Source organism: Cavia porcellus, unplaced genomic scaffold (assembly GCF_034190915.1).
Source record: "Cavia porcellus strain 051 isolate PalLab524CR breed Dunkin Hartley unplaced genomic scaffold, mCavPor4.1 scaffold_9, whole genome shotgun sequence".
In the NCBI taxonomy this organism is placed as follows: Eukaryota; Metazoa; Chordata; class Mammalia; order Rodentia; family Caviidae; genus Cavia; species Cavia porcellus.
Genome location: NW_026947492.1, coordinates 67,692,911 through 67,710,206, shown reverse-complemented (window position 1 = coordinate 67,710,206; position 17,296 = coordinate 67,692,911). Strand labels below are relative to the sequence as shown.

The 17,296-nt window shown below is 33.6% G+C and overlaps 1 protein-coding gene and 1 pseudogene across 1 annotated transcript; one reads left to right on the top strand and one right to left on the bottom strand.

Moving 5' to 3' along the window:
* Nucleotides 1–5,588: 5,588 nt before the first annotated feature.
* Nucleotides 5,589–6,572, bottom strand: LOC134477501 (olfactory receptor 52E2-like). Its single transcript, XM_063255629.1, has one exon. It carries the CDS (start codon nt 6,570–6,572, stop codon nt 5,589–5,591), a length of 984 nt encoding a protein of 327 aa, XP_063111699.1.
* A 3,937-nt stretch (nt 6,573–10,509) lies between these two features.
* Nucleotides 10,510–16,779, top strand: LOC106026574 (olfactory receptor 52A1-like; annotated as a pseudogene).
* Nucleotides 16,780–17,296: the final 517 nt, after the last annotated feature.

The following is a 17,296-nucleotide window of genomic DNA, read 5'->3' as shown; positions in this document are numbered from 1 at the left end:
CATGGAATAATTTAAATAGCCTTATAATTACTTAAGCACATTATATGGAATTTATATGGTCTCTTTTGGAAAACATCCCATCTGCTACTGAGAATTTGTGTTCTGATGTTGTGAGTGGAACTCTGCAGACATCTACTAAATCAATGTGTTCACAGATTTGGTTCAGTTGTGAAATTTCTTTGTTGAGGTTTTTGTGGTGTTGATCCATCTATTTGTGACAATGGGGGAATAGTTTCCCCCATTACAACAGTGTTACTGCTTGTTTTCCATGTCCATTAATATTTGAGTTATACAATGGGCATAAATCTATTTGGTGAATGTATATGTTTATCATTGTTATAACTTTTCAGAATTTTCTTAACTAATATTAAGTGACTTTCTTTATGTTTTTTGATATGTCTTGGCTCAATTTCATATTATCTGAAAATAGAGTACCTACCCCAGCATTTTATGGATTCCTGTCACGTCTAGTATTGTTTTCCATGCTTTGAATTTCAGTCTATGAATTCCTTTTGAGTTAAATGTGCATCTTGTTTTAAATGTGCAGCATAATGTTTCATCTTGTTTCTTGACCAAATCTACCAGTTTGTTTCTTCAACTGGTGACTGACATCATTTGATTTGATGGTTATAACTGACATGTATTCACTCGTCCTTCTCATATTATCCTCTTAGTGATTCCTTGCATGTCTCTTTTAAAAAAAAAATACTTACAATTCTTGGTGGTTTGCTTCTAATGCTACTCTTGGAATTATGTTTCTTACATCCTTCTATAATATCTTTCAGAGCATTTTGTGTAGCTGGTTTCGTCGTCATGAATTTGTTCAGCTCTTCCTTACTGAAATATTTTATTTCTCATTCGTCCTGAAAGATAAATTTTCAGGATGCCAGTCTGGCTTGGATGTTGTTTTCATTTAGGTTTCGAAATACTTTACTCCATGCTCTCCCTGACTTAATGTGTGTCTTAAGAAGTAGGCTGTAGGTGATTTGTTTCTTCTCAACAAGATGTTTTAATATTCTATTTGATGTTTAGTTACTGTAATCTTGATTATTAAATGATTTGTTGTAGATTTATTGGGGTCATAACTAATACAAGTGCTATATATCTCACTTATCTGGGTGTCAAATTCTTTATTCCTTTCAGGAAAGTTTTCTGCTATTGTTTCCGTGAAGAAATTTTTTTATTTCATTGATGCTAACTCTTGTTTTTTCATTGACTCCAATTTTTCTTATGTTGCTCTTTGAATCATTTCAGTTGTTTTTCATGGTCATTCAATATTTTTAAGAGCTCTTTTTTTTGTGTGACTGCTAGTTAATCCTGTCTTCTAGGTCTCATATTCTAACTTCACTTTCTTTCATTTTATTTAGCAAACTATTATTGGAATTTTAACTTTCTAATATTTCATAGATAAATCCATGAATCTATTCCGTGGATTCCACATCTTTTATATGTTGGGCACACATATTTTGCATTATTTTCCTATGAATATCTATTTTTCTCTTAGTTTACACTTATTTTGCTAATCATGTACTTAATTATGATTGGTATTCCTGTATTTCACCTAGAAAATTATTTCCTATCTGATTTCCTCAATAGCCTTATATTTATGCTTTTTTAAAATTTCTGCTGCAGTGTCCCAGAAAACTTTGATGGGTAGGTTCTGGTTTCCTGTCTCATTGTCCCCTGGATTTGTCCTGCATGGCCTGGAAGTATAGGGATGCATTTTGCTTCTATTTTTGTCATTTTATATTTTTCATTGTATTTTTTTCTACTTTGTTCATTGTATTTTCTTATGAAATCTTTGGCTTTAGTATCGAGCCATCCCTAGGAATGACTGATTCCTCTGAGATCTCTTCTCGGCCTTAACTCACTGCTGTTATTTGTGTCTGTGCCAAGATCTTATTTTTCCACTATATTAGGGATGAGGAGTTGGTTCTGTTTGGTTCAGCACATAGTTCTTTGGTGCTAGATGAGGTAGATAATTATGACCCTGGATTATCACAATGTTGTCACACAAGGATGAAAAGTTAATTACAAGGAATTGTATCCTCGTGAAGGTAGTAGTTAACAGAACAATACCCCAAAGCACAGGCTAAAACCTGACATGTGATAATGGCTAATCTGATTTCTCTAATTATAGGAACAAGATCTATATCTGTACCACAACATCCAACATAAACCAGGAACTTGTGCATAGTGAGTTTCCCCTTGGTAAAGAGGGGGAAGGGGGATTTAACAGGGACAGCGGATAAAACAGAGCAATAATTGAAGAGAAACATATAAAAGCAAGGCTGAAGGACACAGGATGTTTACCCAAACTTTGGGAAATTTCATAAGAGGCCAGGAGACAAAAGATTGAAAGAGAAAGTAAAAGGATATTAAAGTAAACCAGAAGGACTGAGAGGATGTCCATTCACATGAAAATATCAGAGAATGAAGAAAATTCACTGAGGAAAGAGAGAGAGAAAAGACCCTGAAAACAAGCCAAACAATAAAAGTCAAAGCCTAAAAAAACACCCTACATAAAACAAATGAAATTTTTAAAAAATGAATGCAAATTTCAAAAAAGAAAGAAATAATAAAAAACACATTTCCAGTTCTATATTAATTCCCTAATAAGAGCTGGCATCTGGACCAAGTAACTCTATCAACTCTGCAGTAAGGTTACTGTTGGGCAAAATGCTGATTTTGGCCACACCACTGAATATTGTCATGAATTGTTTCCAGGACAAGGGCAATGCTTTTGGCCCAAGGCCAACTGAGGGTTTTTGATCTCTTGTCCAACAGCAGAGGTCTACTTACAATTCTTTTTAGCTGGGGCCAATAACGGCTTTTGGTGGCCACCAGAACCCCATCTGCATGGTAGCAGCTTCTAATCATCAGCAAAATTCCCCTGAGTCTTCTGTCCAAACTCATCCCCCCCCCTTTATTTTTTTTTTCAGTACTGGGGATCAAACTCATGACCTTGTGCTTGCCATGCAGGCACGTATACCACTACGCTAAATCCCTAGCCCTACTGTTCAAGTCCTGACAATCTACTAGGATGACAAAAAAAAAAAAAAAATAGCTATGTAAATAAATATGCATCAATTTAAAATTTATGTTTTTTTTCGGTTGTCATTATTTTTAAATTTATTTTACAGTTATTAAGAAAAAAAAACAGACATAGCAGAGCAGATCAGAACATAACAATGTAAGCAACACAGTATTTTACCTGAAGGCAAACCCATAATTAACAGTAACTACCATGATATCTCTTTCTTTGAAACAGTTGAGAATAAATTCATACACAATTGTATCAAACATAACAAAATAGTATAAAAACATTCAAGAGCATGAAAGTATTACAGGGCTTTCAGAACCAAATAACAGAAAACAAACAATGACTACTGTATTATCTCATTTTCCATAGGAAATTTGTTTACAATTTTACACGTAATACAATCCAATAAGGAACAACATGATAGAGCCAATGGAAACAGAAGAGCAAGAGCATGGTAGGAATTCAGAGAAAGATGATATTAAATCAATACTGCCTATTATAATTACTAGTTTCCTTCAAATTAGCTGTTCATACCAACACAGATAATTTAATTAAAAAAAAAGCCAGGACAAACACATTACAACTGTGATCATTATAAGGCTTCAAAACAATGTAATGAGGAAACATGATTACTTTAAATCTATTATCTACTATTACTAAATAGTAAGTGTACATGAAATTTATGTTTTAAAGAATAAAGATAACATTGTACAACATTATATATAGTTAGAATATATATATATATGTGTGTGTGTGTGTGTGTGTGTAAGTACACATATCTACATATGTATTTTTATATATATATTTGTGTGTGTGTAAGTACACATATCTACATATGTATTTATATATATATATGTGTGTGTGTGTGTGTGTGTGTGTGTATGTGAGTGCATATGTGTGTGTGTGTGTGTGTGTGTGTGTGTGTGTGTGTGTGCATGCGTGTGTTTGGAAAAGATAACTATCAGTGAAACAGGATGCTGATAAAAAGTAAGACTACTTTCCATTTCCTATGAGTAATGACTTCAAGTCAGTCACATTACTTTCCTAAAATTGTAAAGAATTTGTTGTACATCAGCATCTTGTTCATGAATACAATTATTTGTCATAAATACAATATACATAGTATGAATATATTATAAACATTTAACACTTATAATTTACTTGTGTCACAAATTAAGAGGAAATTTATATGAAAATAATGAGAAACTGATAACTCATGTACATTTACTTATAAGAGTACCAATATTGACAAGCCTGTGAACAAAAACAAAACATTTCAATACAAGTAATAATACTGGTAACACCTACCTTGTCTTCATTATAAATAATGACAGAGAGAAAATGCTAGTAATTACTTTTGAAACACTACATTATCAAGTATTCTACCTCATTCCTAATCTATGCAATAATAACTGACTATATTTATCAAATGAAGAAACTAAGGATAAACAACACATATAACATTAAAGACAGAATTAAGATTGAACCTTAATTTTTTAACCATTGAAATCATATGAAGAAAGACAAGAAAATGGAGAAAATAATGACAAAATAACACTTGAAACAAGTCAGAAAACACACAGAACTATAAAAGGAAAAATAAAAGCAACTATTCTACCCACAAGTTTAAGTATAGAAATAATTTACATAATGTTATAACATTACCTCCTAGTTGTTAAAGTAGGATTTTTAATTTGGGTCATATTTATTTACATAGCTCATTTTTTCCTTTATTTAAATTTATTTTCACAATTTTTTATCTCAGCTCACATTTTTATACTCCTAATTATGTATTAACCTTTTTAAGATTATGTGTGTTCATTTCTTGTATTTTATCAGATAAAAGGGTTATTCAAAACAAAGTTTTGTTCTTCAAATGCAAACCACAATGGTGACATCACTACATGAAAGCTTATAATAAAGCATTTGTTTTCCATTCATTGATCTCCTCACTCCATATCCTTACATAGTTGTAAGTCCTTAGTCAATTGTATACTTGTATATTGAAAATTTTTATGATGAAATCACAAAATATCATATATTCTCTGAGGAAGAGTGAAAATACCAGAAATTACTAGAAATGAAAAAATGGAGATAACAATGGAAAAACAAAAGGTATTGATACTGGCAGAGTTGGTGATCAAAGGAGAAATATAGAAACCAACATTAGAATGACATTTGGTTGGACTGTGTACAAAATATGGCTGATATTCTAAGAACTATTTTGAATGTGCAACCAGTCATCAAAAATAACATAGAATAGGGGCTGGGGATTTAGTTCAGCGGCATAAGCACCTGCCTTGCAAGCAGGCAGTGGTGAGTTCGATTCCAGGTACTGATAAAAAATAAATAAATATTAAAAAAATAACATAGAAGGATCCTGGTAGGCTATTATTTGCCATACCAAAATTTAGATCACTTTCTGTACAAAAAGCTTACCTAAAGGAAACCAAAGTAAATAAACATTTCAGCCAAGCATTTTTAACATTTATAATATTATAAGGCATTTCTCTGCTGAAAAGATCAATTTAGTATGCATTAGATGCTATTGCTTTTGATTACTTACGAACAAAATTCTCGTCACACCATCATAGATCTGCTTGGTTCTTACTCCATAGATGATAGGATTAAGCACTGGGGGGACTACTACATAGAGATTGGCCAGGAGTATGTGGATATAACGGGGGACATTCCTGCCAAAGCGATGGGTCATGAAGGAAAAGAGGGCAGATGTATAGAAGGCAAGGATGACACACACATGAGACCCACACGTGCTGAGGGATTTGAATCGGGCTTCCTGAGATGGGAGACGGAAAGCAGCACAGAGTATCTGAATATAAGACAAGACGATTGCTGTAATGTCAAAAACCAAAGTTGAAATTGCACACAAGCCATAAATGATATTGATCTTGATACTGGCATAAGACAGGCAAGCAAGACCGATGTGCTCACAGTAAGTGTGGGAAATGACATAATTTCCACAGAAGGGCAGCTGTAGTATGAGAAAAACAAATGGGATTACAGAAAGAAATGACCTCGCTAAAACACCAAAACCAATCACAGAAACAATTCTGTTGGTGAGAATGGTGCTATAGTGGAGTAGGTTGCAGATGGCCACATAACGGTCATAAGCCATTGCCAGGAGGACTACTGACTCCATAGCAATGAAGTTGTGGCTGAAAAACATGTGGACAAGACAGACCTCAAAAAGTATCCCTGTGAAGTTAAACCAGAAGATTCCAAGCATCTTTGGGATGGTAGCTGTTGAGAGGCCCAAGTCTATTGTAGCTAACATGGCCATAAAGTAGAACATAGGCTGATGTAAGCTGGTCTCAGCCTTGATCACTGACAGGACTGTGAAGTTCCCTATGAGTGCAATCAAGTACACGGCACAAAAGGGAAAGCTGATCCAGAGTTGAAGAGTTTCAAGTCCTCGAATCCCCAGCAGTAAGAATGAGGCGGGTTGAAATCGGGTGCATTGGGAAAGATCATCCTGCTTGATAACACATAAACTGGTGTTCTTACTCATGTATGTTCATCTATCTGTAGGCCCTCAGGTAAAAGAGTAAGTAGAGTTGGAATCTAAAAGAAAATGAAGACTGTTATTCCACCGTCCATATCTATTCTTGAATACATTCACACAACTAGAAATACATACAAAGAACACTATGAAAAATCACATTCTGAATGGCAAGGTCCTAGAGGAAGTTATGTTGTTTAATTTTTTCAAAAATAACAACTACTTAAGGTCTTAGAGGCACACACCCATAAACCAAGCTCTCTGGGAAACAAAGACAAAGTCAAATTAGATAAACCCTAACATGGACAATTTCGTAATTCAGCAAGAACCTTTCTCTAACCAAAGCATACGCACACACCACACACACACACACACACACACACACACACACACACACACACTCACACACAACATAATAAGTGAATGATATGGATGCAGACGTAGATGAGTAGACCCTGGCTAGGACACCACACAAAGACACACACACACGCACACACACACACACACACACACACATACACACACATGTGGCAACACACAAACTTTTACATAATGTACTCATCTTTGTTATGTCATTTTTCTTTGTTAATTTGTAATAATTTTATATTTGAAACCATACATTTGTTGCCTCAATATCTACTCCATTAGTGATATGCTCTTATCATCACCTATACAGTTTACTTTCACTTAGCCACAGGGATTCGCCAGGACACCCAGGAAGTCATTTCTGTTCATTCTACTTTGTTAGATAGTAACACAAATGGAATATACAAAAAGGGTATTAAATTATTAATGAGCATTATTTTAAAATTTTAATTGAAAACATTTAACATTAACTAAGTGATGAAACATAATCCATTCATTAATACAAATTTATTATAAAAAATAAAGTAGCATTTACTGATATACCTCATACTATTTAAAATCAGTGACAGAAATTGTGCCATATCATAAGTAATCTCTATAAACACCTTCAGATGAACATTTTGAATATATTTGAAAAAGAAAATGGGCCTGAAACACCTTAAAGTGTTATCTAATGGGTGAAATACATATGTTTACAAAGCAAGGAGATAGTGCATCACAAAAGATTGGATGCCAGGAAAAGTTTCAGTAAAAAAACAAAAGCCATACTTTACCCAAGGCATACATAAAAACACACCAAGTCAACATATATTTACAGATATAATCTGTTTAAACTTCATATTTGTTTGAATTACATAATCAACATCCATAAGCACAAAGGAAACATGACTTCGGTAGTTTAAGAAACAATAATAAACTGGAAAAACTACTGAATGTAAAGACAGTATAGTCAGAATTTCTTGATATTAGAAGCAAGGAAACTTTATAATCTTAAAGTTACCAAAAACTACACTTTCTTCAATACTTTTATATCTTTAATATAACATTAAAATGGTTGCATTTTCAAAGATTTGATCTTTTATTGTCTGTAAATATTTCATGGTAAAGGTAATTTTATCATATGTATCACTAGAAAAGTGACAGTGATTACAACAGCCATTTCAGTCAAACACTCAGGCTATTATATAGATATTGATATGATAGAGAAACAAAACCCAAAGAAGAGGTTCCATGTTACACAGATAGTGGACAGGGGTATTTAAAATGGTCAAAGAAATGGCATAAAATGGTCTAAAACAGAAATGGCAAATATTTCAAAAGAAACAAAGCCAAGAATAAGAGAGGTTATTTGGAGGATACACAATGTGGAGCACTCATCAGAACAGATTTATTTTTGTTTTATGTATCATTTTTAGAGTAATAAACACTTTTTTAAAAAGTGTGACACAGTAACCTAAGAGTGAGTATAGGATACTTTCACATGTAGAAATATTTTGTGTGCTATATCAATGTAAGTAACAATGGCAGACTTTATATTAAGCAAAACTTTCTATTTTTCAAATAGACATCTATGAAAAACAGGTTACTAGTCAAACAGTGTTAGAAGTAAAAATATTTTTTTCAGTCTGAGCACAAATTCAATACAAATTATAGCAGAAAAGGAAACTGTTTTAGCTAACAGTGACTGATAATTTTAACTGATATACACAAACAAAAGTATATTCATCAATGGAGATCTCAATTAAAGCAAAAATAAACTATTTCATTTTATTACAAATATGTGAGATAGCATTATAGTCTGAATTAGAAATAAAACAGTGGAAAATTGCATACCTTAAATCAGATATTTTTATGCTAGGGTGAGGCCCTACGTGAGTAGCTAGTTAGATATACTAGCAGTGACTTGGACAATATGTGGAAATAACTGGAGGTCGTATATCAAATAATGAAATTTTGTACTTGTCCGTTATACATCAATACAAGTATGAGACTGACTGTATCAGAAATCATAACAGTGTCATCATTTTCTGGTGCCAAAATTACAAAAATATGATTAATCTGATTTTTTAAAATCAATACACTTGTCTCTCACAATGGAACTTGTTCAAACCATTATTATCTATTTAAATGATTGCAATGCAATGTGCTGCATTAAAGGAATCATGAATTCTGGGGTCACTCTAATACCTACTTTATGACTGTAGTCAAAAGAAAGTAAATAAGCATTGTTTGTTGGCTGTGTCACATTGCACAACTGTTTTAACATTGTTGGGCCCCAATTTCATCTACAATGAGATGGTAAAGATAAACCTTCCCACAATATCACTAAATTTAAATAGGTCACAATTTTAAGATACTTTAAGCTATATTCCAAAGATATCATGGTATGCATTATCTTGTAGATATCAGCAGACCGAATTTCATAAAATTTACACCAAATAGGTTCAGGCTTTTATCCAAGTGGTTTAAGTAGTATTACACGACTATTCCTAGCCATAAATATTCTTCATTTTCTAAGCTTCATCTTTAGACTTCTTTTCCCAAAGTTTTATATCTGCTCTTTTTCCCTTCTGCTGTGCCTCAGCCTTTCTGTTTTTCCCTACATTTCATGGAGCACTTGTGAAAAGTGAGACAGGAAGACTCACCAGACTGAGCCTAGGATAGAATCGTGTTTCTGTTTCTTTTCTTTTCTTTTTTTTTTTTTTTTTTTTTTTTTTTTTTTTTTTTTTTCAGCCCACCATGTTCACTTTTTATGTGATTACTTCTCTTTGCCTCACAGGCACTTGAAATAGAAAATGTCCTAGAGATGATTTGTAAAGCAAAAAAAAAAAAAAAAATCTCTGAGGATCCATTTGGTAATTTTCTCTTGACTCCTAAGTCAAGAGAAAGATGAAAGATTAAAGCACCTACATTGTTAAGAAAACAAAGGGTCAGCAAGATGGCAAAATAGAGGCACTCAGCATTCATTATCCCTCGCAATCACTGATTATTAACCATTCATGGAAATTAATTTTGTGGTGGCTCTGCCAATCAAAGGAGTTGTTTTAGTAACCTGGTGGTGCAAGAATGAGAAAAGGCACTTTGAAAATTATAAAAAGGAAAGTTTCATTTACTCATATGACACAGTGGATCTTTCTGCCCACTGACAGGGAAAACTGCTTGGCCGCAGGGTCCCTTCTGTAGAAAGAAGGTTCACTGTGGCATGTCTCTGTAGTGGAGCATCAGCCTCAGAAAGGAACGAATTTTGTAATTTAATTTTGTCATTTATAACAACATGGATGTGCTTAACTGATATCAAGATAAACTATCTTATCACAGAAAGACAAACACTACATGATCTTACCCATGCAGTTTTTAAAAACGCAAGTGTTCCACTCAAGACAAAGTTGGGCAGGATACTGGAAAAAAATGTTTAAGGTCATAAAATTTTATCTAAGCAGAGGGATAATTTCAAGACTTCTAGGTTCAATTTTGGCAACTATACTTCATAATATTTTATCATGTACTTGAAAATTACTTTAAAAGTAGTGTTAACATTTGTTGTTTCTGCTGGTTTGAAAGACCTACATCAGTCACAAGAATGACGTTTGTCTTGAGCTTTGGAAAAGGGATCCAGAGAGCTGGAAGCTTTCCTGACTCTGGCTAACATGAATGTAAATGTGTTTAGATTTCAGCCCCATTCAAATGTTCTACACTGGATTTTATTGTCTCACATCCCATGAATATACCAATGTTGACATTTTCCTCTGTAAAATGCATTTTCCAAAAATTTAAGTATCCAATAAGTGTATATTAATAATCCATGGAAGAAGGATAAACCTATCTGAAAATACAGAGTTATACATTACAAAGTCCAGGGGAAAAAAGGTTCTTGTAGACTAGGCAAGTACAAAGACTCAGAATAACAGAATCTAATGGGTTAATTTCAGGAAACTATTCCTTTGATCATTTAATCAAAGAGACTTTCTTTCACTTGCTGGCTGACGTTGAGCTGGTACTTTCTGAATGATTACTGTGAATAGCCTACATTTAGGAGAACTTGGTCTGTTTGAGCATTTCCTTTATTCACTTTAAATACACACTACTTACCCCAAGTGATTCAGTTCTGCATTTTCCTTACCTGTTAGCTCTTAATGCAGAAGCTCACTCCAAAGCAATCTGCTCTCATGAATTTTAATTAACATGTTTTCAATAACTATATTGCACATCATGTATGTTATTTTACCATTTTCTATATAAACATCCTATATACAGAGCAAAACTTCGTCTTTTTGAAAAGGATGGGGAGTTGCTATGTTTATTCAATATCATTGGACTCAATATCAAAACATTGAAACTCATTCCTGCATGAAACTTATCTAAGTTGTTTCATGAATGGAGCAAAAAACAATCTTTGGTCATTTTAGACATTGCTCAGCACCTCAATACTAATAAGCCACTTTGAATACTGCAATTATTATGAAAAAGATGGAGAAATAGAGACTTAACGCACTGAAGAGACAGTAAAATGGATACTTGTTTTGGAGAGCTGAAAGTGTAAATCAGAACTTCCTCTTGTTTGACCTCTTCTGGGAACGTGAAAGTTAGGGATTTCAGATTCGTGATAGTTTTTGCATGTTGCAAATGACATTGAATGACCATTAATATTAATTTGAATGTGCAAATGCATGTCAGAGATAAAAATTTATAATTTGAAATTATGCAAATCAATTGTATACATGCAGTTTATATAAAATGCATACTTGAGATACCTAATTCTGAACAATTAAAATGGAGAATGTAATTATGCATAATTTTAAAATGTGAATTTTATAATTTTTATAATTAAATAAATTGTGTGATTCACACAGAACAGTGTCAAAAAACTATTTAAAGACCTAAAGGTGACTAAAATACATTTAAAACTAGCAGTAAGCATAATAGTTAAAATTATTATTAAATGATGAACAATATCAATTATTACATATTAATGTTGAGATACAATAAAATTCTCACCAAAATTCCATTTTATTGTATCTAAATATTTTTATAAATCATGACAGGAATAAGGGATATATAACAAAAATGTTGATAGGGTATAAAATGTAAATTCTGATATGATGTAAATATTCAAAATCATGTAATTTCAAAATATAAAATTAAGCCAAATAACAAGATAATATGAAAGATGTCTGTGTTTTTATATTTTAGTTTTAAACATAAAAAAGAGTATGTGAAACAATAAGATTATGTGACCAACAAGTGTCAGATATAGTTGTTCTGCTGAAAGGCAGACTGCAGAGATAACTGAGACACACACTCCACCCGATGTGATTTTACAGTTACAGAAGTTGTGTTCTGAATCAAAATCTTAACGCCCAAATGCTTCTTTTCCTTACATCACAGGGAATCTATCACAATCCCTGTCAACAGGAAACTGGGGCACCTAGAAACAATCTTTTACTGGGTTCCTTTGGGCAAGTACAAGTCATGAAAGAAAGGAAGACTTGCTTAGGACAAGGAGGTGCTTATTCTGATCCCCACAATTCCTGGGGAGGTAAAGCAGTGCACACTGATTCTCCTTATGACAAGAACTGTCTGCTCAGCTGCACATGAAGAATTTCATGGCTCTCCTTTGAGCAGCCGCACTCTGAAATATAGGCCATGGCAACCTTTAGTAACTTTTTACTGGTATTGAACCTCTACTCCTCTATCAAATTTTATGACATTCTCTTCTAGATTCTTTCAGCTATCACTGACACCTCCCTTTGTTGTCTCTATCCTGACTTTTGATCGTTGCCTAGCCCAGCTGTTCTTTATCCACACTTTGCAGTGCATGAGTCTGGCATTCTGTTGGCAATGGCCTTTGATCACTATCTTGCCATCTATGACCCTCTGAGACACACGTCCATCCTCACACCTTCCATCCTGGGGCATATGATGGGAGTGGTGGTGATCCGAGCAGTCTTTCTTGTTGGTCTGCTTCCCATTCTCATCAAAAGGCTACATGTGTTCCACTGTGCACATCACCCACTGCTACTGTGAGCACATGGCTGTGGTCAAGCTGGCTGCAGAAGATATGTGAATCAACAAGATATGTGGTCAAAAAGTAGGATTCAGTATTCTGGGGTTTGACAGAATTTTACCTTGTATCTTATGCCCTGATTTTTCAGGCTGTTTTTCGTCTCCACCAGAAGGAAGCACAGCTCAGAGCATTTAACACAGGCACAACTCATGTTTTTGTTTTACTTGAATTTTACATTCTGACCTTATTTTCCTCCATTAGCCACCATTTTTGACATGTTGCTCCCTCAAAGCAGATTCTTCTGTCTACCATCTACTTCCTGCTACCACCTGCTCTCAACCCTATTGTCTATGGGTTAAAAAATATGATAATTTGTAAGTGTGTGGCCCAGGTTTTCTTTTGGGTCATGGATCCCTGCAGTGATCTATTGAATTTTCTTTTTTTTTTTTTTTTTTCTTGTCTTTTTCATTTTTTATCAGTACCAGGAATCGAACCCATGACCGCCTGCTTGCAAGGCAGGTGCTTATGCCGCTGAGCTAAATCCCCAGCCCTGATCTATTGAATATTCTTGATCATAAAGAAAACCATATTATCTTTAAGGACTGTAACATTATGGAGGGTATGTGCTATGTTACTTTGTGTCATCATTCTGGAATATAAGAATATTTATTTACAAATTTGTCCCTCCATGGCTATAAAGAGACTAGCAGCAATACCTAATGAGTCAGAATTTTTAATTTTTTTTTTACTTTTTTGTTAATTGATTTATTATATTTCTACACGTTGATTTAAAATATTTTTTATTAATTTTTAAACCAATTTTGGACTATCCATATTTTCATTTATGGATTAAATTTAATGACTGATTTCGTCGCATCTCATTTTTTGCTACAATTTCATTCTTGTTTAATTAAAACTGAGGTCAGGGGGCTGGGGGTTTAGCTCAGCGGCATAAGCGCCTGCCTTGCAAGCAGGCAGTCGTGAATTCAGTCCCTGGTACCGATAAAAATGAAAAGAACAAAAAAAAAAAAAAAAAAACAAAAACAAAAAAAAAAAAAAAAACCTGAGATCAGTGTTCCTTATGAAATCTGATCAATCTCATGAAGTACCAAGATATGTGGTACCATATTTGAAAATGCTTAAGGTTTTTGGTAAATATTATTATTATTATTAATTTAAATTTAAGTTCATTGGTTGAAGGGAATACTTTCAGGTATATTTATTTATGTTAGGATCTGCCTTTTGCTGAATTATAACATTTCCCTTACATGTATTTGAAATAACTATGTATGATTTACAATTGTATTTTGCTGCTTTCTATGTAAGTGTATGTAAATCAGTGAGCTGTTTATTTATACCTTAAGAAATAAAGGAATGAATAGCAAAGGTAATTCATAAGTGTGTGGCCCAGATTTTTCTTCTGAATTGTGAATCCCAGCAGTGATCTGTCAAATATTCATGTTCATGAAGAGAATCATATTATTTTCTAGAGTTGTGATAATTTGGATTCTGCATGGTTTATGGTTGGAGTTTCAAATCATCATGATGGAACTTAAAAGCATTTCTAAAATGATGTTTACATAAATAGTATTTGGATGAAGACTGGCATTTTTTCTAATAAAATTCACTTCTAAACTACATTCTTTTTTAATTTCTTTCCATTTAATTTGTAATTCATTTTTCTTAAAGGAAGTTGAGTTACTGATTATCAAACTATTTCTCAACTTATTGAGTTATGTGATACTGTATTTCTAAAGATTTAAGGATTTTTGTAAACTTCCTATTATTAATTTTGAATTTATTTTTGTTGCTATTAAGTCATAATTTTAGAAGTTTAAATGTTTCAATAAAATTATGGCTTTTGACCAATCATAGCATCATTTCTTCATGTTCTTAAAATTAATGTGCATTATTTATTGGTATATTCTGGTATATACGCACATATATATGACAGAGAGGTCTTGTTTATACCTGAAAAAGAGCAAATTATAAATAAATCAATTGTAATATACAAATAAATAGAAATCTTATACAGGTAGTTACTATATAGGAGTCAATTAATATATGACAACTTATCAGCTGAAGGAAAAAGCAAATGAGAGAGAATAGCATAAACAATTGACATAAAATTGTTATTTATAGAAGCAAAAGTGTTTAGTATTGTGCATAAATGAAACCAATAGAATCAAAAGTGTAAATGAAATGATCACAGTGCTCAAAGGACATTAATTTCAAGCATTGAAAAATGCAAATATAAAATAAGAATCACTGTATTACAAAAAGGCAAGTGAATTTCTTAAAACTTACACACAACTTCAAGTTCCTTTCCTGAGAATTACACCTAACACTAAGGAAAAGCAATACTCACTATCAAAACCACTCTTTCAGAAAATGTAGGCAGTACAGTAGCTCCCAGCTAATTTTGTTGCAGGCAGATGAGTTAGTTAAAGTATTATAGACAGTGGCACAGAGCTAAGTCCTCAATGGAGTCAGTGCAGGTACCTGGCAACTGAGGGGGAGACTGATGTCTCTAAAGACCTACATCACAGGACAGAGGTGAGGGTTGGCTTTTGCTTTAAAAACTCTGGACTGGGACTCATTTAGGTAACAATATTTTATGCTTCAAATTTTGCTTTGTCTTTGCCAGTTGTTTATAACTTATTGTGACAATTGCTTGTTATTTGCCCATTGTTTTTAATTGCTTTGTCTTGTAATTTTATTAAAGTAATGTGAATCTAAATTAACACATGAAATTTATAATGCTATTTATTTAATGGCATATTATTATTATTATTATTTTGTTATAGAAGTTGAATTCAAATTGTTGCTAAAGTTACTGGTGCTCCTTGCTTGACTGTATTTAGACAATAACACTAAAGAAAAATAATAGAACATCTCTGATAGACTTTAATGTAAACTTCTATCAAATGGTTCTCCTACATGGAAATTAGCTCAGATTTAGAAAATACACATAAAAACCAGGTCTCCTTCTTCCATTTAAGCAGCACTAGGCTGGTGGCTGGACTCCAAGACTTAGAGGGCAGGTTTCACTGAGACAGAATGGGTCTGATCCTTCTTTGTACTCTAAAGGAAATGTCAAGCCTGTTCTGCTTCAGTTTTCCATCTTTGACTTGACTTCTACTCATTTTCCACTTTCTACTTTCCATAAGGAGAGGCAGGTGAAGTCAGAAAGAACTTTAGACTATTCAAACCCTTTCCTTCTTAGTAAATTCCATAGAAAATGAGTATTTGTTAATGCCAAGGACAGGGAAGTCATCTTAGAAAGGACACATAACCCATCTCTGGGTCAGATGAGACATTGATCAGAATTGTGCCTGTCTAGGAGAACACACATAAGAGCCATATTGTGGCTCTGTTCTGGGAAAATCTCCTTTGGAGATTAAACCTGAGAAACAGTGGGGAAAACCAGCCCCCTGTGACAGCGGAATAAGCAATCCTCAAAAGCAGCACACGTAGGGGACCTAAACACACTTAGAAAAAGGAGGCTCTCCAGTCTCTCAAGTTGTGGACTTTAAACCCTGTATTGTAAATTCAAAGAGCAGTAGGTAATGTGTAGATCAGTCTTCTGAATATTTCTTTTGACAAACAGAATTCCGACAAACAGAATTTTGACAAACAGTGTGGTTACTCTGCCAGCTAATTAATTGTTCTTATAGCAACTGCCACCCTCAAAAACAGGACAGGTCTCCCCAGCATCTCTTTGGTAAATCCCCACTGAAGCCAGTGGCCAATGGAGTTGATGAAATGTTGACCAGACAGATGGCAGGATTCCTTTCTGGAGACTATCTCTGGTTATTATCTGAGCTGATAGAAACTAAGAATTGAGAGTTGGAGCAACTCTCTGGTGGACACTCAAAAGCTCCTCAGTAGACATTTGCTCATGACCAATGAACATCTCCACTCTTCTATCCTTATTTCTAAAATTTTCAATGGAATTCCAGATCACTTAGACTACCTTCCCCCACCTTCAGAGATTAGACTGAGATAGTTTAGAACAGTTTTTCACACTTCACAGCAGGTCTTAGCAAAGGATTTACATTTATGCCTTACATATGTTAATTAACAGTAAATAGCTTTTAAGTTTTCTGTGCCTTTACCAGCTGATAAAGTTTGATTGCTAGATGATTTACAGATTTAACCTGTGAGCTTCAAACATATAGAAATTGAAATGAATATAGCCATATCCTGTTACTAGGAAAGGTTACCTAGATAATTAAGTGAGAGACTGAAGCCTGGAGACTTCTTTGCCCAGTGCACAGGACTAAGCTCCTCCACTCAATTGTTCTACCTGTATCTAGAGAAGAAGAGAAAAAAAAGCATCCTATTTTCAAATGGCCTTTTA